At 38.2% G+C, this 22,034-nt stretch overlaps 1 protein-coding gene across 1 annotated transcript in view; it reads right to left on the bottom strand.

Moving 5' to 3' along the window:
• The window catches only part of PCDH11X (protocadherin 11 X-linked), a 466,628-nt gene that overhangs the window by 121,578 nt on the left and 323,016 nt on the right, over positions 1-22,034 (bottom strand). The window contains exon 6 of the mRNA XM_051630400.1: positions 8,729-8,927. Coding sequence (XP_051486360.1) covers positions 8,729-8,927 — 199 coding nt within the window. The remainder of the gene's footprint in view (positions 1-8,728; positions 8,928-22,034) is intronic.

Consider the following 22,034-nt stretch of genomic DNA (forward strand, 5'->3'; position numbering starts at 1 on the left):
GTTCCTAATGCATACTTCAAAATTGGATCCTATTGCCTTATAGAAAGTCCAGTTGAAAAGAAAACGTCAGATTAAAGGATGACCACATCTCTACACAAACAAGGACACCAATCACTTGCTTTATTGAGCTGATCATATTTGAATCAGCAAAAGTCATGACTTTTAGTGCACTGTCAGTTGGAAATCTTCACTGTTCAACAAATACAATTCTTCTGCTTAGTTTTTAAGACATATTGGTAGCTGCAGACAGCCATTACATTCCTGATACATTTTTTCATTCATCACAGTGAAATCAAGCAATTATGATGTTTCAAATGAAATTGTAATCATGCTATTTTTCACATTACTCAAATGATCTAAAATACAAAAAGAAGTTTTTTCTATATTTCTGTTTTTAAAACAGGAACTAGATGGTAACAAACATCTAAATATTTTATATCACTAAAAGCTCCTCCCGGTGCCACAGATTCACTTGACTTGAAAAAAAGAAAACAAATTGCATCATCTGTGTTTTCCTATTCTTAAAATGAGAAAGAAGGGAAAGTTGGAGACAAAATACAAAAGACAGAGGAAAGACATAAAATTACTCGCTCCATGGCTCATAAGTAACAGAAACACAATTGTCATGCATTTTATCTTACTGTGTGGGCGGTCTAATAAAAATGAGAAGCTAAGAAAGGCTTATTGTCCAGAGAGCACCAGTGCTCCCCCGGGGCAGGAGCCCTGCTGAACAGGGTGACTTTGCCACCCCAGACTTCCGCTGCCTCCTAGCACTTTTGCCCAGTCTGCACACTTGTCATTCGCAAGCCCGGTGGACAAGATAAGTGATTGCTTTGCTCACAGAGGTCTGCTTCCCCATGATAAACTGCTATCTCATCCATAACTAGATTTAAGATACGTAAGATACACTCGTCTTCAAAGCTGTCACCAGAAGGGAACTCTATCAATGATTTCAGCTTTCATACCCTCCAGATAAACCTCCCATTTTAATCTGTGCCCTTTGTGACTTTTCAAGCTATCGTAACCATCAAAGCCCTAATACACTCCTGGATACAGGGTGCTCCAAATTAGATTCCATTTACCCAGCCAAACTTCAGGGCCTCTATTTTCTGCAAATATGACAGCTAGTCAGATCTAAAAGGAGTTTAGAAAAGTAAAAGGAAGAAATTTGATCTCTATCCACCTCTGGCCCACCAGGCTGCTTGCTAAAGCAATATATTTTAAAACTTGCATAAACCTCAAACAGAAAAGAATGGGATTATCCATTACCATGTCAGCTTAAGTGATAACATAAATACATATCACAGAACATCTGCCACTAAATCACTGTTTATAGATGTCAGATTTCATTTATTATTAAAAACCCCCAAAACAAACACTTTAAAGCCTTCCTTATTATTTCACAAGAAATGACTTATTTCTAAACTGCCAGGTGGAGCTATTCCTTCTAATATTTTTATACAGAGTAACTTTTCTCATAAACCTCAGTCAAGAATAATATTAGATGGTATTCACAAACACATTATTATTGCCTGAATTACTTCATCCCAGTAAGTAGTCTAGAAAATACAACAGATTTTCCCCATTGATTTTCCCCATCAATCCTCAGTGTTTCTGCAGGAAAGAAGATGGTGCACCTCAGAAACTTGCTTTTATCTTACTTCTAACAGTGGAAAATGTACATCAAGGCATTATATTGTGATATCAACAATAAAAGATAAAAAATTTCCTTTTAGAAGAATTAATAGTGAGTGCCCATTATTCACAAAATGTGTAAGAAATAAAAAAATAGAGTTTGTATTTACAGTGCTGTGTTTGACGGACAGGGTCCGAGTGCTGCAATATTTTGCTTTTGCACTTTTTCATTTAATTTGCTTTGTCCATTTTTTTCCACTTTGTGTCAGCTGCCTTAATAACTCTTAAGTCAGGCACTCAGGGATCAAAGTAACAAATCATAGAATTATTTCTGAATATGTAATCTGCATGCTCTTAGGTACAAGTAAAAATCTGCTTGCAAAAGCCACTCATCTGTGTCATTGTAAATTCAACTCTCCAGTCTGACCTCTTCCCCCCTCTCCAATCTCTAGTGATGAACAAATCAAGAATATCATAATGTTTTTTTTATAGGAGTTTCTGTTGGCTTGCTTCACTGTCTAAGCTTATGACTAGAGAGTTATTTTATTGTAGAAAAAAAGAGATAAAACATCTGGAAAATCCACACAGTTGTCAGCCCTGTGACATCCAACGGCCTCAAACATATGTCATGCAGATATAAGGTTGCACTTCTAACGGAGACATGCTTTAAAATGTGAATGTTGAGCACATCCTGATTTTGATCTCTGCCAGTTCCCCATCTTTTAAATCAAACAGGCACTTAATGATTGCTGCGGTGCTTTATATATACGTGATTCACGAGCGGGCTCTCAGGAGGTCACTGGAAAGGCTGGCACTTCACAAAGTGGTACAGTACTGTCGTCAGCCAGTACATTCTCCCACCTACATACACGCTAATTTGATTAAAGGTAGAAGATCGATCAAACTCTATTGCCTCAGAAAGATTAATTACCTCAGCACTTTCTGAATTAATTATTAGTGTTCAGCCAGGGGGATAGAAAAACCCAATACAGTAGAAGAAAAGGGATCCAATGGGCAGATGTGGTAGACTGGGATGTATTTTAGTCCAAGATTTATCATCTTCAACTAATGACGCTGTCTTCCTTTTTTTCTCAAATTAGACCTAAGTGCTATAGTGTGTTTTAATTCAGCAACAACCAAAAATATTACTGTTACATTTCAGCCTTATTGTGGAAGTAAAAGCACACAAAAAGATACAAAAAACCTGAAAGCACCATTAAAAAATAATAAAAATCATATTTGCTGCCAAGAACTCCTAGCCCCAGTTTTTGGAAAGGGAACAAAGTACTTAAAACTTTGTAGCTTAATTTTTTCCTTGTGCCCCAGCATGATGTCTGAAATCCAGCTGCCAGAGCAATCTTACTGATGATGTTTAAAGGGTATATTTCAGCAACTGCAGAGTTTCTGACTGACAGACAAGTCAGCATGGCAAAAACTGCAGCCATTTCCCCAGGGAGTGTGAGCTTCCTACCTTCAGCACTGACCCTGTCTTCTTCATAGGACACCCAGGAGATGCAGAGGACCCCTCAAGCTGTCACTATGGTGCGGTTCCGCCAGCAGCTGGGAGCAGGGGCTGCTAGCCCAGCTCCTGCCAGCTCCCCAGTGCCTGGCCAGGGATGCAGCATGTGCCCGGGCTAAGCTTAGGCCCTGCACTAGGACTGGAGGCCAGGGGCTAAGGCAGTACTGAGACTGAGCAAACACACTCTTTGGGAGCTTCTATGTTAGGAACATAGAAAAGGGACCTCTTGGATCACAGAACAGATCTGCAGTCCTAATCCCCAGCCAGCCTTTACTTTGCAGTTCAAACAAGCCAATATTAACTCCACTTTCTGGATATAGGCATTCCATTCCCTTGTTATTAATAATATTTCTTTACACCTATTTCTCAAATCAGTTCACCTTTCTTTAATGTGAGAAGCCAAGACTATTCATAATATTCCCACTGTGATACCATCAGTGTCTTGGGTTCTGGGTTGTTTTATTTATTTTTATTTCTCTTTTTTTCCTCTGTACTGGGAGTAACCCAGGATTTGTTCAGAATCACATTAGGTACTGGTGACTTATACTTTATCTTTGTAACACTCAGTTGTTTTTTTCTTACATCATTTTCAGCTGGTGATTTATATGCCAGTTACGTCCATTCCTATGAGAAAGACTCTCAACTATTAGATTTCATCCAACTGCTATTACTCCAAATCCTTAGTTATATCAAATTCTTGTATCATCCACCCCTTCTTTATATTTTCAGTGATGCGTGGCTTTGAAATAGCAGAATATTTCATGGACACATTCCTGCTTTTTAATACCAAACTCATTAATGAAGATAATGATGGAGATTATTGCATTCTCCTGTTAATCTGTCTTTTCCTTCATAATTTATAATGCTCCACCTTGATGTCATAATAATAGTTATTAGTTCTTAACTGGATATAGACTGACTATACATGTATTCCTCAATATTAAAATACATGTCATTGAAGGGAGATCCTACAGCTACTCTATCATAATTCTTGGAAAACTCACAACACCATTTACTGGTTTCTGTTTAAGTATATCTTAGTTTCTTTCTTGAGTATGTTTTCCAGTAGTGAAGCCTGACCAAGCACTTTTTTTTTCTTGACACCTTCTCTTAGTATTACAGAAAATTAAAAAAACACTATCAGTTTTTATATCCTTGGATGAAGATTATCTCCTTCACATGAATGCACTCACCTGCTCTGACTTTTAGTCCCATTATCATCATTCTTCATGAGCCTGCCTTCACTCCCATCAACATCACCCTTATAAAAAATTAAGGCAAGGTGAAAGTGCTCTTTTAATTTTGGGGAAGAAAAATATGCTATCTTTAATCATGAGCAGATGTCATCCTTGCTGCAAACCTCCTTCTTATGTGGTTAAATACCATTGATTACAGTCTTAATTCTTTAGACAAATTTTCTTGCAGCCAGATGATCACTTAAAGCCAGCATAAGCTTGCCGTAGCTACTCATTCACTTGTTTGCTGTCCACAAGCATTGCCTCATGTAAGAAATGGAATCGGGGAACGGATCTGTTTAAAAATAGGGTTGAACCCAGATGAATTCTATCCTGTTCACCCAAGCAGGTCTACAAGTGCTTGTGCTGCTCAAGAGAAGGTACAACTGGCAGGTCCAAACAAGCACCATAGACTCCTCTAGCAATACCAGCTGGAAACGACCATGAAGCTACAGTACACAGGCCATCCCTTCCTTTGCTCTAACACTTCTGATTTCCAAGGCAACTTTTCTGGCTTATTAGTCACTCATTTATGTTAAATATTGTTATGGAGATTCCTCTCTCCCTAACACAGCAGCTTCCTTATATTCAAAACTCCCTCAGTATGATTTGCCTCAGTAATTAGTCCTTTAATTTTCAACTATTTTTGTTTTTACTTCTATCTTGTTCATACAAACAAAATAACAAAAATAATTACAACTCTTTAATTGCAGATTGCCTTCAGGTTTTCTGGTCCTGTCCCCCACCCCCAAAAGATGCAATCATATTCCTCTCACTCTGCCCAATTTCTCAGCTGAACTAGGTGTAGTCTACTTTCTCCAAATAGAAGAAAAACAATTTTATTTTCTAGAGAAAAAAAGTCAGATTGTTTTGATAAGGCTATGAAAACAGGTTCAGCATTAAAAATTGTTGTTACTACTGTGTTAAATATCCAAGCACTATTGGTGTTAATATGTACCTTTCAAAGTCTTTTGGTCAACCTCACTGCTTACTGCCACTAAGTGGGCACCACTGAGAGACAGTTTGCTGGGGAAGTTTACAAAAGAAGCATTTCTTACTTTTTGTCTCTGTTTGTATTTTTTTGTATTTAAATATAACTGGGAGGGAGAGAAAAGAAAAAAACAATGTAGAGTTAAAATCCTTGGCATAGCTGGTTATTGGAGCATCCTTATTAGTTTGAGCAATGTATGAGCAGAAAATATATTAATACCCCATACATTAGTGCTGTTACTTAAGGATTATGTTCTCAACCAGCTAACATTCATTTTTATATTACTATTTACTTAGGGTGACAGTTTATTGGCATCTCTTCCTTATGACGCATCTAGCAGACTGCACATTATGCCTTTTTTGAGGAGGCAAGTAACAGAAGACAAATCACTTTCAATAGCCTATTGCTAATTTTAATTAGTACAGTCAATTAATTTTAAAGGTGTACATATAAATTGCTCATAGTTTTCTAACCACAGTATTCTTTCAGTTATTCTTTCCCCCTTGCTTCAATGCTATACTGGATGTGAATTTGTAAGGCTTTCTCACACCAGTATTTCTCAGCCTCTGCTGCTTTAGGTTATGCTCATCTTCTCAGCATTTTCTAATAAACTTTGCTACTGCTAATATATGGGAAGTTTCCCAAATATAATGATTTCCAATATTAGAGAAACAAATAAAACCTAAGAACTGTATTCAGGAAAAAACAAGAGGGAGAAAACACTTTTTAATATATCCCTGTGTGATGTGGCATCTGTCCTCAGCTTTCATAAGCCACTTAAAGTCTCAGTAGGCTCTGGATATTATTGAAGTTGTTTCATCCCAACTCTGTCTCCTTGTTAGGCAAAGTTGAATTACATCACCATCAGATGATTATGAGGCTTAATGTTTTAGACAATGTTTCAGATTAAGACAGGTCAGATATAAAAGACTTTGAGGCAGAATGAAGGCCATGCTTATTTTGTTGTATGAATTCTACTCAGATGTTCTGACTGTGTATTCCTTTCTCTTTTTACATTAATGACATTTTGCTCCATGAAATAAGAATACAAATATTTCGAATACACCATGCTATTCCAAACCAGAGGAAAAAGGTAACAATCAAAAATCTAGCAGCATGTTTTTAGAGGAAACTATAAATTCAGAACAATTTGCACTTTTTGATTACTGACTAAATGTGTCACACATACAAAAGTGAATTAAATTAACCTCAGGCTGGACCCTTTCATAGATCAGCACATGAGATATTTTGGTTGCTCTTACTTTGCAGTAAGTCACTTTGCAGCAGTATGCGGAATAAAACCATGCTGTGAGTCTTCCCCTTCTTTTTTACTTAGATGTGTGACAGCAAACAACAGACAACTATTTTTAACTGCTTTTTTTTTCTACCACTAGATGCTGCCATTAATATAAGCATTGAACACTAAAAAGGATTGAAAAGTACACTTTCTGCACTGTAAGCATCATGCTATATTGTGTCAATTAAACTGTTTCAATAAGATACAAGTTAGAAGGGCAAAAAATATTCATATCGCATAAACACTAATTAAACTGGAATTTTAAGTTTAAAACTGAACTGTCAGGTAATTAGACAGGTGATTAAACTTCCTTCAGCTTCACACTTGAAAAGACACCAGACACCTGCTCTAAGTCCCCACACAGTGATATGTGTCACTGATATTCAGATGTCAAAGATGTATGACTTTTAGGGCAACATTCTAGAAGAGTCATGGTCCATTTTTCTTCTGAAATTGCAAAATCTGGGTTCCAAAATCACTGGTAAATCCAAAACCTGAGACTCTTTGTAAACAGCAAGACAAGATCCACATGTCTGCTCTAACAACTCCTCATACTCCAGGTCCTGTCACATGCTCTCTCCATGGAAGGACCCAGATACTGATCTCATGTACATCATGCTCATGTCAGAAAAGCTTAAATATCCAAGTTACACACAAGGAGAGAGCTAGAAAGCAAGTTCAGATCATAAGCATGAAGAGCAAAAGCAGCAAATGCAATAATTAACTTGGTATTTTCTTCCTTTCTGTGTCTACCTGTAGCCCTTTGGAGCTGCATTCTGTGAAAAATTCAGTTTGACTGCTTAAAATATTCTTAAGGGTATGTTACAGCCTCAAACACATAAACACAAACAAAACCAAATTATTAATAATGTTTTTAACACAACACCCAAAATCTCTGATGGTTCTTGTCAGCTATCTATCAGCTCAGAAAAAATAATATTCTGGCATTCTTTCAATAACCATATAACTTGACAAGTTTTAAAAAGTTTGTAACAGAGGATCCCCAGGTAATAGCTTATTAACTAACAGACAGAGAACAAACCTCATCCATAAAGAGAAGCCCCTCAGCTTCCCGCCCCGGGCAGCACACGGCAAAGGCAGCAGCATGATTTCCAACAGCCAGGCTGAGTTTCTCAGAGCCAGCTCGGAGACGGAGGTCATGCTCTCTGCTGGATGCTGTATTTGCCAGTGCAGAGATGTAACTACCTTCTCACAGAGCTATTTCAAGTGCATAGGACTTACTAATTCATTCTTCATGATACACTGAAACAGCTGAAATACACCTTTCGGGCCAAGTTTTGCCCAGAACAGATGTATTTTCAAATCACTTCTTAGGCCGCTAACAAGGCCTTAGAGGCTTACACACATTCAGGTGTCTCTTTATCAATGGCACAGTTCAATTTAATTCAGATAAAGAGCCCCTGGACAATTAGCAATTGACTGAAGTACAGCAGAGTCTCTAACTGGCTATCACATCGCAGCAGGCAAAGCAATAGCAGCTCCACCATGGTCCTCAGCTCACCTTGATTTTGCCCAGTTTCAATTCCCCAAGAAGCCAGCAATAATGGCAGAGCTAAGATGACAAACTCTTTTGAGATTATTGCTTCTTGTCATTGCTGCTCTCAAAGGAAAAATCAAGACACCCTTATTTCTGGAGACTGCAGAAAGTGGGTAAGACTCACTTATCATCCAGAAGTTGTTCCTGTTAAAACAAACTGCAACACGCTGTAGTGTTGGACAGGGAAACACACATTACCAAGTGTAATCTTCAGCGCAGTATTTATGACCATAAGGGCAACAGCATTAACCTCAACAGAAAGCTCCTCTGTGTACAGCACAGCAGATCTATACAAAAACCAGAACATCCAGAAACCCTAAACAGCTCAGGAGTGTTTTATGTCCAGTGGCCAGACCTGGGTGTTTTTTAGAACTATAGGGCTGCTTTGCCCACATTAAAATCAAGCTTCAGCTTTAATAATTGCCTGAAAAAGCAGCCCACTTTGGATACTCAAATGATGTAACAACTAAGGTGACCAGAGCTCATGACTTACTAGACTCCGGGTCCGAGTTGCCATCTCCTTCTGTCCGGCTGTTGGGTGAGGCCTGCTCATAGTACTCCTCCTGGGGGAAGCCGAGGGGCAGAGGGTGCGACGTGCCAGCACCGCTCGGGGCTTCGTGGTCTCCCAGCCCACTGTCACTGCAGCTTTCCTGGGAGCCATCTGGTAGGTGAAACGTGACACGGCGCTGGGTCTACAAGGAAGGAAGAAAATTATATGGTTTCCACTACAGTATCAGTAATTGCTTAATGCAACCAATTTAGGAAATGTATTATTTCAGTTATCTGCTGAAGACGCATTATCTAGAGCTGTGCACAATTTCAGGCTTTCATGAACAGGCAGCCTGCTTTCAAACCCGCTTCACCTGACAGCGCTGCTCGCTTCTGTCTTTTAAAAATGTAAGCCCTGATGCAAAATGAAAGACATCTCAAACCAAAGAGATTCTGTCAGACTTCACAAGTCTTTGGATGCCTTTTGTATATTGACTTGGAGATTTCAATCACTTTTTGAGGCTCAATTTATTTCACTGCTCAGTTTTCTAGTTTTCAAAAAAACATTTTATTTCCCATTAAAAGCTGTTCCACACTTTTGGGCCTAAAAAATGGGATACACTTCTAATGTTGTTGGACTCTTCTAAGGCAGAGAAAGAATAAACAATAACAAGCAATTTTATTACATTTTTCACATCCATTAAAATAATGAAAGAAAAGTAGATTCCAGTACCCTTCTTCAGATGTTTCATTATGGCCTCTTTGATGTCTGTCACAGCACAGGCCTGTACCTTAACTGTAAAAGGTTGGAAGCATGGAAAACGGCTGAGGGACAAAGGAAGGAGTCACAGAACAGCTACTGAAATGAAGCAGCTGACACATGAGGCACAGAACAGTATTTTCATTACCTAAGCGACTCTGAGTGATTTAGGAGCTGAATAAAAGAAATTTAAATCTCTCCCGGTATTAAAAGGAAATATGAACAAAAAATAAGCAGCTCTCCTGCTTTTTCCAGGTATCACAACTACATGTGTCCAGGAAACATGAAATAATAAAAATCCCCAAAATAACAATTTAAACTGTTCTTAGCTTGGTGTTACCCCAAATTCCATTTGAAAGGCAAAGCAAAACTTTCCAGCTCAATTCCTTGGATATGTAATGCTGGATATCAGATTTTTTATGTAATTATGCAAAAAAGTTTATACTGTGTTGATACGAGAGCAGATGTTGTCAGAGGTCCCTAGATATTTGATTCCTATGGATGATGTGTTGAACACCATCAGTTATATTAAGTTCTTTCAAAAAAGTTAAGTTCTTCTCAATTTTCAAAATCTTTTTTTTATCACTCTGACATTATTACACATGCCCACAGACAGCTGCTGTACAGTGTGGTACAGCCAAGAAATTGGCAAGATCAGCTTTACCTATGCAATCCCTGACAGATGTCAGTGAAAACTCTGCTTAAAAGCTACCAGTAAGAAATTGACGGCTCTCCCAGAAAATCTGTTCTAGTGCTTCACCATTAGAAATGGAGAGGTCTTCTTGTAATGTCTAACCTGCCTCTGTCTTGTTACAAAATAAATCACTTCTTTAGTCCCATGCATCATGATCTGGTCATTCACACTCATCGTTCTGGCATTTGGCACTTCAGTCTACTTCAGAAGAAGCAGAACTTATTATTTCAATTGGTCACATGTCTTCTGATACCTTTACTGCTCCCCCCTGCATCCACATGCTCCTCTGTGCACTGCTCAAAACTCATTCTGTACCTTCAGCAGAGATCTTTAAAGAGTGGGGTACATCAGAAGTGTCATTTCACATCTCCTGCAGGATCCACTGCTGCTTTGCCTTTTTCACTGCAGGGTAAATTACTTTCCTTGCCAGCCCCTGTAATACCCAGCTCCCTTTCTAATCATCTTTGCTAGCTGCCCCCTTTCTGGCTGGTGCCATTGATTGCTGGAGCCTAACTGTGGCACTTTGCATTTATTCTTCCTACTGTTCTGTTTTTCTAGATTATTTAATCAGTTTTTCATCAAGTACACTCTGCCTTCCAGACCCAACTTCCTCTTTACCAAATTAGCAGATTTTAGATTCTCCTGCATTAGGCAGATCTTTAAGAAAAACTGGAAGAGATCAAGCCAAGAAATTGCTCTAAAAATTTGAACACAGAATGATTTCCCATCACACAGGATGGAAAAGGGAGATGTCCCTCCAGTGATGGCAGGAGAAGCCTCAGAGCCCACTTGAAAAAAACAGTCAGGTGGTGAAAGGCTCACAGCTACACTGCCCCACCAACCACCCCAATGCATTTTTGGTGTCACCAGAAAAAATTCATTGTTTTAACACTACAGCAAGCGGCCTGCAGCTGCTCCCAGGGCCTTCTAGAAGGCTGGCTGGGACAGTGGGCCTGCTCCTCCCACCCCTGGGAGGAGCTGGCCCTTTTCCCACCACAGACAGACACAGATTGTGTCTCCACACAATCCAACAACCAGACAGATCTACAGAAATCACTGATACAACTTGTTCTGTTCTACTTCTTAGCTGTCAATTGCTCCTCAGGACCCTATTCATATTAGCAGTCTCAGTTGACTCCTACCTGAAAGTCCAAATAACTAAAGCTTGGTCAAGTTGATCCAGCAGAACTAGTCCTGCAATGTTTTTGATTTACTCCCCACATAAAAACTGCACTAAGCTTGCACAGTCACATAGCTACAGCACATGGAAATGGAATATGCTATTTCTTTTGTCTTAAATGAGTCTACTATTCACAGTAGCTATGAAAAATCAACTTTCACTGCAAGAACTGCTTTTAAAAACTGCCTATTTTGTGAGATTTACTGTCTTTGTGCTGTCTCACCTCGTGCATGTGCTGTCTGGTGCTCATGCTAGGCTGCATTTCCTTATTTCCAAGCTACCAACGAATCTTAACAATGAAGTATTCTTAAAACATTATTAGCCAATTTTTTAGCATCCGACACTAGTATGAGCTTTTGGAAGTGGCTGGGACTGCAATGGTCACTATTATGTGCAACTGGATTCACTAAGTTTAAACAAATGAATAATTCTGTTCATGGCTTTTTGGCAAAATACAGTAAAAGTTCTTTAGCAGACAACAGTAAAGGAGACCAGAAAGTCACCACGTTTTGTCTTTAACTGCCTGGCCCAGTGAGAAAAAACAAAGGTCATACTCCAAACAGAATGAGAATTCTTGCTAACTGACCCTTGCTTTCAGTAAAAAAATTATAAATAGTTTGCTACACAATTTGAGGTGTTATTAGTAGTAAAGGTAAAACCCGTATGATTTAAAGTAAACTGGCATAATCTACAGGCTCATGATTTTTAATGGATAGTGTCCCTGTATGTCACACCCAGTGACGCTGGCAACAAAACCCTTCCAGAAGAATTTATCAAGAGGAAACAAAACCCCAACTATTTTTCCACATGGCTGTGCTGCCATTTTCGTAATTCATTGAGGCATCAGACAATAATCTGAAACAAGTCGTTCTAATAAAATTTTGCCAAAAGCTGGGACTTATCTTCTGTCACAATTATTCTGGAAATTTCCTCCTTAAGGCATTTAAATTTCAATATCTAAGATTACAAAATAACCTCGGAGTCCAGCTGCTTTTCTATCTCCAAAGGGAGTTAGCACTGATAGTAACAGAATAACAAGGATTATGGTTTGTTTTATTTATTTAACTGACAGTTACTACATTATCTTCAAAAAAGAGAAAAATTCAAGCAAATCCATTATGCATACTCTTAGTGGATTTTGAAAATGCTGACGGAGGAACTTGTAATACAGACAATTAGACTGATAGGGGAAAATGAAGTGGAAAATTTGGGGGAAAATGTACAGTAGTGTATAGTTTCTCTGACATATTTAACAATATTAAATTACTCTTTATTGGTAAGAAAAAAGAATTTTGCTTCCAGAGATGTCATGAACCCAGACAAATTCTCTCAGAGGTCTCATACAGCATCCAAAAAAGAACTGCATTTTGTAATAGCAGTGTGTGTCTGGAGGGATCAAATTATCTCAGAAAACCACAAACCTTTTACTCTCATTATTGAAATTTATATGAAGACTGATCAAAGCCCCAAACTATTCTGTGTTCAGTCTTTCACTACAATAATTAGACTGTGGCAGTGGGAATAATAAAAGATGAGTCTAAGTAAATAGCTTTGGATACATTCAAGGGATGATTTCTGGAATTATACACCAGAGGTTAGCCAATTTATAATCAAAAACTGAAAGAAGGTAATAGAAAAAGCAGCAGATATCAACTGAGGAACATTAAACTATTAACCTTATTATCTTCATTCATTGAAGCAAATTAATATCCTTTTAAAAGGATAACATAAAGAAAAAATATTACTGTTTAATTTATCTTGAATTAATTATATTATTTAGATTATAATTCTGATTTAGAACAGAACTTATTTAGGAGATGCTGTAAGACAGCATGAAAGCACAAGAATAGGACTACTCTTAACATTTTTCTCCACTATGAACAGCCAGCAAATAAAGAAGTAGTTGAAAATATTTTTTAACTTTAAACTCTAGTTTTGCCACTATTATTCAGTTTCTTACTTGCTTTTGTCCTTCAAATGCTAGAAGGTATGACAAGCATGCCTTAAATAACCAGACAACAATTATCTTCACCTATGATGAGTGCTTCTCAGCTATTAGGAAAAATCCCCAAACAATAAATTCCAGCTCAAATATATATTTTTTTTACTCAACTATCACTTTTTGTTCCCAAACTACAATATTTTGTTCTATATGCTCTTATAGAGACATACAGAACCCAGCTACTACCCATGTCAAATTATCAGAATAACATGAAATCTTAAATCTTATGAAATCTTAAAAGGATTCAACCACAAACCCAATGGGAAACATGTCTTCATGTTGAAACTCAAGAAAAAAAAGACAGTTTTTTTCTTTCCTAAACGTATTGGTATACAGCTCAGCTATTGTAGCCCAGAGATTTTCTATTAATTGCTCTATAGTGTCTATTTCAAATACTTATTGCAGCTCAGAACACTAAATCTAAGAGCTTACTATGTTATCCTGATGACTTTGTAACAGATAAAATACATAACACAGTTCCTTATCATTTTGCACTCAAATTAGAGTAACTTCCACATTTTTACCAATAATGATCTTTGTTTTCTTTTGCAGCATCTATAAAGATGCTGAGTACTCTTGGCCAGCAGCATTAGGCACAACTAGAAACACTTCACTAAAAATGAATCACTGCTTTCATCACCTTTTATGATTTAGCAGTTGGATTTTGTTTTTCAATTTCTTCAGCATGGCCTGCAGTGATCCTGCACTGGACTGTTTGGGGTTTTTCTGAAGAGCAAAATGAAGGGCCTGCCTACTGGGGGAAAAAGGAAAAGGTAGTGTTTTTCAAAGGGACAATACCCAGTTGATTTTATTAGTTCAAGCTTAGGGAAATTAAAATCAGTATTTTCCCCATCTGACAAGAAAAAGTAACACTCCCAACCATTGCCAATATTATTAGCCTTAACTGTCATCTCACACAGATCTGAGATTGTCGAACAGGGCTTTCTTTTTATTGAACAAATTCAGCTGTATCAGTTACTGTCCTACGTGTATTGATTGCATCTCTGTCCGCTTCTGATTGTCTATGTTTGTTAAATCCAAGAAACATACTGTTTTCCCAGTTTACAACATTTACCCTTTTAAACATTGGCAAAAAAATTAAATTTTCAGATATTAAAAACTTCAGAAATCCAATACAGTTCTTTCAACATTCTTGTTATAAATTTGTCTAGTCCTTTTGATTTAATATCATTCACATTAACAATTGGTAACTTACATCCTCACTAATTACTAAGAGAAAGTACAGTGCCTGGCTTCCTTTTAAAGAAGAGAAAGTTTTGATAAAAACGTCCATCTTTTCTCACTGTGATTAATGATTTAACTTTTCCATAGTAGTATGAGGTATGTAAAGTTTAGGAATTCCACTTATTATTTATTTCAATAACTCCTCCCACTGTATTAATTTATTTAGTTGCAGGAAGCATAATTTATTAATTTCAAAAACGCAAGTAAGTCTGCCTAGAGAAATGCAAGTTCAATATGGATGATTATCTATGACAGATCTGTAGTTTTTCAATGAAAGAATGCTATTGAAATGAAATTGTTCCCCAACAAAACACTGGGACAGTGCCCCTCTACCTGCTCAAATAGCAATTACTTAAAATTGTCCGATCCCGTAGATGGATTCACTCACACAAAGACTCAGCTCAAGCCATGAGAAGCAAACTTGCAATTCTATCTTGTAACTTTACCACACTCTCTCACTCAGAGTGCCCTACTAAAATCCTACTTACATGCCCCTACAGGCATCTTTTGCAGGCATGTATAACTGCACCTGGCCAAGAAGCAAAAATGTCATATATTTCAGCAATTAGCTATTGCAAAAGAAAGATTTTGTGAAACCCTTTTCATCTGGGTACGCAACAGGTTTCTAACACCACCTGCTTTAAGAAGCAAATTTTCACTGATGCCACTTTTCACTGAACTAACTAGAAGCTAAGTAACAATCCCATCTTACTCTTGCAGCACAGAGGTCATGGGACAAGCTCATTAGCTAAATCATCGCTGAACAAGAAACATTACAAACCTGGAAGTGTACAAACTTCTGATAAACAACCTCAATGGTTAGTTATTTTCAAACTCTAATCCTCCTTGTACCAAAGAGTATATCTCATATGACATTTCCCAGCAACATTCAACAATTTAATTGTTTTTTTCTGAGCTTCTTGAAGTAACAACAAAGATCTGAAATAAAAAGCAAATAAAACTGAAAATAACATTTAAAGCATGTCAAACATTTTATTTAGCTTTTGAAAGGCAGTTATTGTATGCTAACTAGACGTCAAAATGATAGCTCAAAGCATACTTTTTAAAGTTTAATTCATGTAAGTCTTCAATTTGACATGTGATTAAATAAAAATTACACAGGAAAGTTGCACTGTAGCTGTGCTGTTACTAAGGTTGAGAAATAAGAAACTCTCAATTCTGAGATACATATATATATGTGTGTGTTCTTAATTTTCCAGGTTATCATCTGTGATGTTATCTTGAAACTTTTATTTCTGATAGGCAAAGCCATTTTAGTTAAAAGAACATAATCATAAACAATAATACAGAAACATTTTGACAATATTTGACATCACTTCTGACTGCTGGTCCAATAACATGGATCTTTTTTAGCAAAGATATTGATTGGGTGTTATTACAGTTGTGAGTATTTCTTTTAAAAGCAACACTACTGATTACCTAGGGTTTTCTTTGCCTTAATACTGAAATAGAGCAAAATTTATACTTTCGTAAATGTACATAGCACTCTAGCTCTAATTTCATTAATTTATACATTTCAGCTGTAGCTCAGATAAATAGACTTCATCTCTCTTCATTGAGTATAAATTTATGGAATAAGAAATGTTGTTCCAGTGAATTACTCACTGACCTCCAGCCTGTACTTTTGCATCATAGCAGTCAAGGCTAAGCCATTAAGTTCAAGCGTGATGAGGTTATTAGAGCTACAGAGGCCTGGAAGAAATCTCAAGAACCTGATTCAATTTCCATTTGCAATTTTTTTCTATTCAGTGTTTCATTTAAAGGTCAAATCTTTCTGAAGCAATATACATGTCTATAACTTCACAAGCCATCACAAGTATTCACTTAAAGAGGCTTGAAAATGTGCCTTCATTACTTCCGACCAATAAAGGGAGCTGTTCTTATCAGTGTTTCCCAGAAAATGGGACTGTCATCCAATTCTGGTTCTTTGAGTTGAAAATGATCTGAAGTTAGAAGAAAAACACATGCATGTACTTTTATTAAGACATGCTCAAGGAGTATTCTTAAATACCCTGGCACAAGTAGTTGTGTATCGTTTAGTTGTATCTCACCCTATAAAACAAATCTGTTGTGGATAGGATATTTGAGTGGGAAGATTATCAAGGAGTTCGTGTGTAATACAGACAGGGAATAAACTTACATTTGATATTAACAAATGTAGTTGTCGAATGTAAAGCCATTTTGTTATGGTTAAAAAAAAAAAAGTACACAAATTATGGCAGAGAGCAAGGCCACAGTATGAGCTCAGAACCTGAACAGGTTGAGATACCTCTTGAATAAAGAGAAAGACGGACAGTTCTTAATTTCTTTGAGGAAAAAAAGCTCTGTATTTTTGGATTCAAAGGTTTCTAGACTGCATTTCTGCCAATTCTGGTATAATTCACAGTATGGAGACCACCCATTCCTCCTGATCCCAGGGGAGCAGCCAGCCCTTGCTGCCCCCCCGACAGAGTAAAGGAGCACATTTTCTGAGGTAACTCCCTACAAAAAGTCAACACAAAAATTTAAAAATTAATTAAAATTGAAGGGCCTTTCAAAGTGCATAGAAAAGCAGCTCTTAGGCATATGACTATCTCACTACATTTGTTCTAACAACATTTAATTTGTTATAGCGGCAACTCTATAATGTTTGATATCAAGTGTTCGATTAGCTTGAACGGCAACTGATGACAGTTAAAATGAAAGGATAAAATGAATATATTTCATGCTCCTTTCAAAGAAAACTCTTTCTGGAGAATAAAAAGAATAGATAAAAAGTTACCCTTTCAGCCAAAATGGGCTCTTAGGAAACTCAGGACTGACTGAGTCTCTTTTCTGCTCTCTGTATTAGTATTTGCTTGCAACATTTATGTTTTTGCCCTTCAGCAAATATCCATTAACCACCTAGATTACCCATTCTCAATCTTAAAGGTACAGTGTGTTGGCCATCTGAGGGCAACTATCTAAAGTACATTCTCATAGCAATTACTATTAGTCCACCTTCAAGTGAAATGTTTAAGGAAGAGGCAAGAGAATACAAAGAAAACCCGCTGGCCTGAGTAAAATTAAGCTGTAGGTCAAAATTTACAGGCAGTGAAGCAGTTCCTGCTGTATTTGCTTTGCACAAAGTAAAAATCCAGCGACTCCATCTTACAGTGTTTATCAGCATTACACTCTTTAGTGGACTCCAGTAGTCCAGGACAATCTTCCCTGCATCAAGAAAACTTTCACCAAAAGAGGTACCACTGAGAAGAATCCAAGAAAGCTTTCAGGGTCAAAACATGAAACCTGAAATAGCCAACTAAAACTTTTATTCTCAATATGACAAGTTATCCCTTTTACTGAAATAAAGAATGCCATGGTAAACACTGTTGCAATACTTTGCTTTTATTTCAAACATTAGAAATAACCATTTTTCTCTCCAAGTTGTTTTACGAAAAACCATTAGGCTTTATTTGAGTAAAGTCAGAAATCTCCCATTTGCCTCACTATTTTCACAGCCAGTACTATTAGGGTGATGCTAAGTTTTTAGCTGAGTTGAGCTGCATGCTACTAACACATGCTTAAGTGGATGTCTGAAATACCTATCCGTAAGTGGGAAAAATTTTACAGAGCGATGTCTCTGCAATTGTCCTTTCAGATAATGAGAACATGTAACTGTCTTTCAGAATTCACCACTTGTGTAATTTCAGTCAGGCAAAATATAAAGCCATTAACCCTCCCTTGTCCTTAAATCTTTGGAGCTTATTTTCATATTCAATGCAGTCATTCTTTGGTACTATTAAGGTTACTTACTCATCCTTCTTCACAGAGCAAAATACAAACCACAAATTACTGAAGTAATGCAGCGTATGTTAGTTTGCATAAAGACATAATGAAGTTCTGGGCAAGGGGAACTGAGGGACTCCAGCTGAAGGGCAGGACAGCCACCGACTCGCACAGAGAGCTGAGAGCTGCTGCGTGCGGCCCAGAGCCAGGCCCCTGCCCCGGCCAGAGCTGTGCTGCTGCAAAGACACCAGTTCCCACCCAGCCACTGCCTCCAGCTGTGGGATTTGTTCTCTGAAATCACGGGAGGGCAGCTGTGGAAGGGGGCTGTAAGTCAGGTCCAGTTTTGTCAGGTTCAGGTGTCTGCCACCAGGGATCTGGCTTTTATCAAGCACAGGCCTTGGGCCCTGGGGCTGCTTTCCTGACAGTTCCTGAGCTCAGTGAGAAACAGGCAAACTCATGCCCAGTAAGTAGAAACCAAGACAGAAGTGATTTACTTAGTAACTCAGGGAGTCAAGAGAAATATAACAACGCAAGAAACATATAAAGCTCCAAGGGGAAACAGTAAAGAAGTGAGAGATCGTGAGGCCCAGGCGTTCCCAGCGCACCCCTCAGGGGCCGGCACCGCCCACATGCAGCTCCCACAGCCCTGCCCGCTTAGAAGCAACTCAGTCCCAGCTACTTACTGTGTCAAGCCAAAAATACCATCACTGGATCCTTATAAACAGCATCATCCCGTGTCCAAGTCCCCGCATCTCTGGAAAGCCGCCCCAGCAGAGGAGCGGCAGGAGGGCCTGGGCGGCCGCAGGCACAGCGACTGCCCCGGCCTCGCAGCACCCGCACACGCCGCTGCGTCTGTCCTGCGGGAGGATTCACACTTCACGGAAAGCCCGGTTAAATCGCAGCTAAATATGCTTCTCCAGACAAGCCACGCTGGAATTGCAGCTTACAAATCTCGGTAGTTCTGCAACTCTGACCGCTCCAAGAGAGATGGTCAGGAAAGGCACCTGCTGGCACGAGGCTGCAGACAGCCCTTGCAACGAACAGTCACGCCAGAACAGATCCCAGGCTTTGTTTGGGTCTACGCTGTGCTCTTACTGCTCAGGAGAAGGCAAATTGCTGTAGAACCAGGGAGGGGCTTTGAAAATAAACCAGCAGGAAAAATGTGTGGAAAGGTACTAACAGTCATGTCAGCAGCACTGGCACAGAGCATGTGGGCAACAGGAGACACTATGGGCATGGGTATCTTATGAACACACACAGAGCATTCCTGTATCATTTATGCTATCAAATACCCATGGGAACTGCCCTGCTTGCTCCCCCTGCAACCATTGTTATACATAAATTTTCCTGACTAAAGAATTCAATTTAATTCTACTCTTGAAGATACTTCTCAGTGTTTTCTTTCATTGCCATACAGCATCTGAGCTTTGCCAAAAAAAAAAAAAAAAAAAAAAAAAAAAAAGGCATTTCATACTTTTTCCAGGCAAAATGTGTACATACAAACTTGCAGTATTATGTACTTTCTCTTACTGTTGTTAACTAATTTGACCTTTGGCCCTGATTTTGTCAATTCAGGAGGCATTCTGCAACCAGTAGAAAGCTATTGTGTAAATACTCTGTTCTGCAAGTCACCAACTAAATGAGTAAACAATGGAGGAAAATCTATAGCATGCAATTAGCATTATCTCTTTTTTTTAATTTTTTTTTATTTCACAGAACTCATTAATAACTTTAAGTGGGTAAAATTAAAGCTAGGAACCCTCCTACACCTTAGGCATATTACACTCTACCTTCGCATAAAAGAAATTCTTTTGATGTACTGGGAATCTTATTAATAGATGCACCAGAAAACAAGCATGTAAGCTGGCAGAGGCAATTGCAAGAAGTAAAATGAATGTAAATGACAGATGAAAGAAAATTTCCATGCCATTCAGATCAATACAAACAAAAGTGCTGCAGCAAGCACAGCACAGAGACGAAGGGAATTAATCAAACTTGTATTTCAGATTATTTGTCCTGCTCCAAAGGCACCCTCGGTGTTCCTGAGCTATGATCTTCCTTCACCCAATTAATACCACATTAAGATGCACTCCTGCAGGGCCTTTTTCCTCATGTTGCTGAATTGAAGTTTTTCAGTGCACTCAGATATGGGAGGGGTGGGGAGTATAGAGAATAGCTTTTTGCTTCTAAATACTGCCATTTGGAAAGCCTGTAATTGCTCCACTTCATAATTTTGTAAATACTTAAGCCAGAATTAATTATACCTGCTATTATTGCAGGACTATAGATCATGTATTGGGTATGATGAAGACAATGTGTGATAGAACATTTTATTGTACTCAGTGCATGCTGCAGTGGGTGTGCAAGGTACTTAAACTATTAGAAGCAACAGGCTTCTCTACTTCAATTATATCTCAATGTGATCATCAGGTATCTACAGAATCAGCTTTGCTCATTTTGTGCTTTTTGTTGTTGCCTAATTAAACACTTGAAGGACCCTTCTTTGAATCAGGGACTAATCATAATTGTAAAAAGAATTCTGTTTTCTTTAAAATCATACTGGTTCTTGCTTGGAAGGTAAATGCTTATTGTTAAACAATTTCCACTTCCAACAGACTTTGAAAAGTATTTTCATTTGTAGCTGAAAATCAAGGCACGTAATGAACTTCAGCAGCCACCTTCAGTGGAGTGAATTCTACAGTCTTCTGGTAGTTTTATATGGTGTTGAGAAATCAAAAATATTTGTAGCTACTGTTACAGGTAACTGCCCACATGGTTTAAAAACCCCTTTAGAAAGAAGCTGAATCAATGCAATATGGGTTGGGTGCAGGGGAGGAATGGCTGCAGAACTGATTGTAGTTGATTCAGCAGTAGAAATACTACCTGTAGTATGTAAGACATTTAAACAGTTTGAGATACATAACAAAGAAAAGAGATAAACGTGGTATTTTCAAGGGGGACATCAAAGCTGCAAAGAGGTGAAGCTTCACTTCCAGAAAACTGGAGTCAGACCTTTGTGCAGAACATAAAGTGACTTTGATCTCATTCTAGGGTGTCAAAAACTAAAAAAAAAAAAAAAATATCACAAAAACCAGCTACCTCCCCTCCAAAAAAACAATGCTTCTCTGAGATTCACTGGAAAAATATTAAACTGTTTAGGCAGGCTCATTGTTTAAAAGAAGGCTGGCAGCATTCTGTTGGTTTCAAAGTAGTTTACTGGGAAGGCAGGAGTGAATCAGCAGCCTGAAGCACACCAGCTGCCTCTTCCCAGAAGTTCAAAAGACTTGGGCTGTGTTGCCGTAGGTAGCTGAAGCAGAGACAGGGATGCATTTACTAGAGATGCACTGTCACATCTCAAATGAATACAATCAAAATCAGCCCAGATTTCAGCCAGTGCTTGTGCAGCAAGGTGGCAAGATATTAAATGTCATTATGAGCAGTGAAACAAAAGGGATCCGGAGCAACACTTTGTCCCTTTCACCTACATCTCAGGAATTGCTTTTGAGAATCAGGATCATTGATATGTTCATTTATTGATAATGACTAACGCTGAGAGTCTCTGATGAAAGAGATCAGGTGGAAGTCATTTCCCTAGCTGGAAGGAAATAATTTCCTCTTGTGTTATGTGCCCTTGTGCTGGCTTGCTGTAATCCCAGCCAAC

The sequence above is a fragment of the Apus apus genome, chromosome 12, assembly GCF_020740795.1.
Source record: "Apus apus isolate bApuApu2 chromosome 12, bApuApu2.pri.cur, whole genome shotgun sequence".
Taxonomy (NCBI): Eukaryota; Metazoa; Chordata; class Aves; order Apodiformes; family Apodidae; genus Apus; species Apus apus.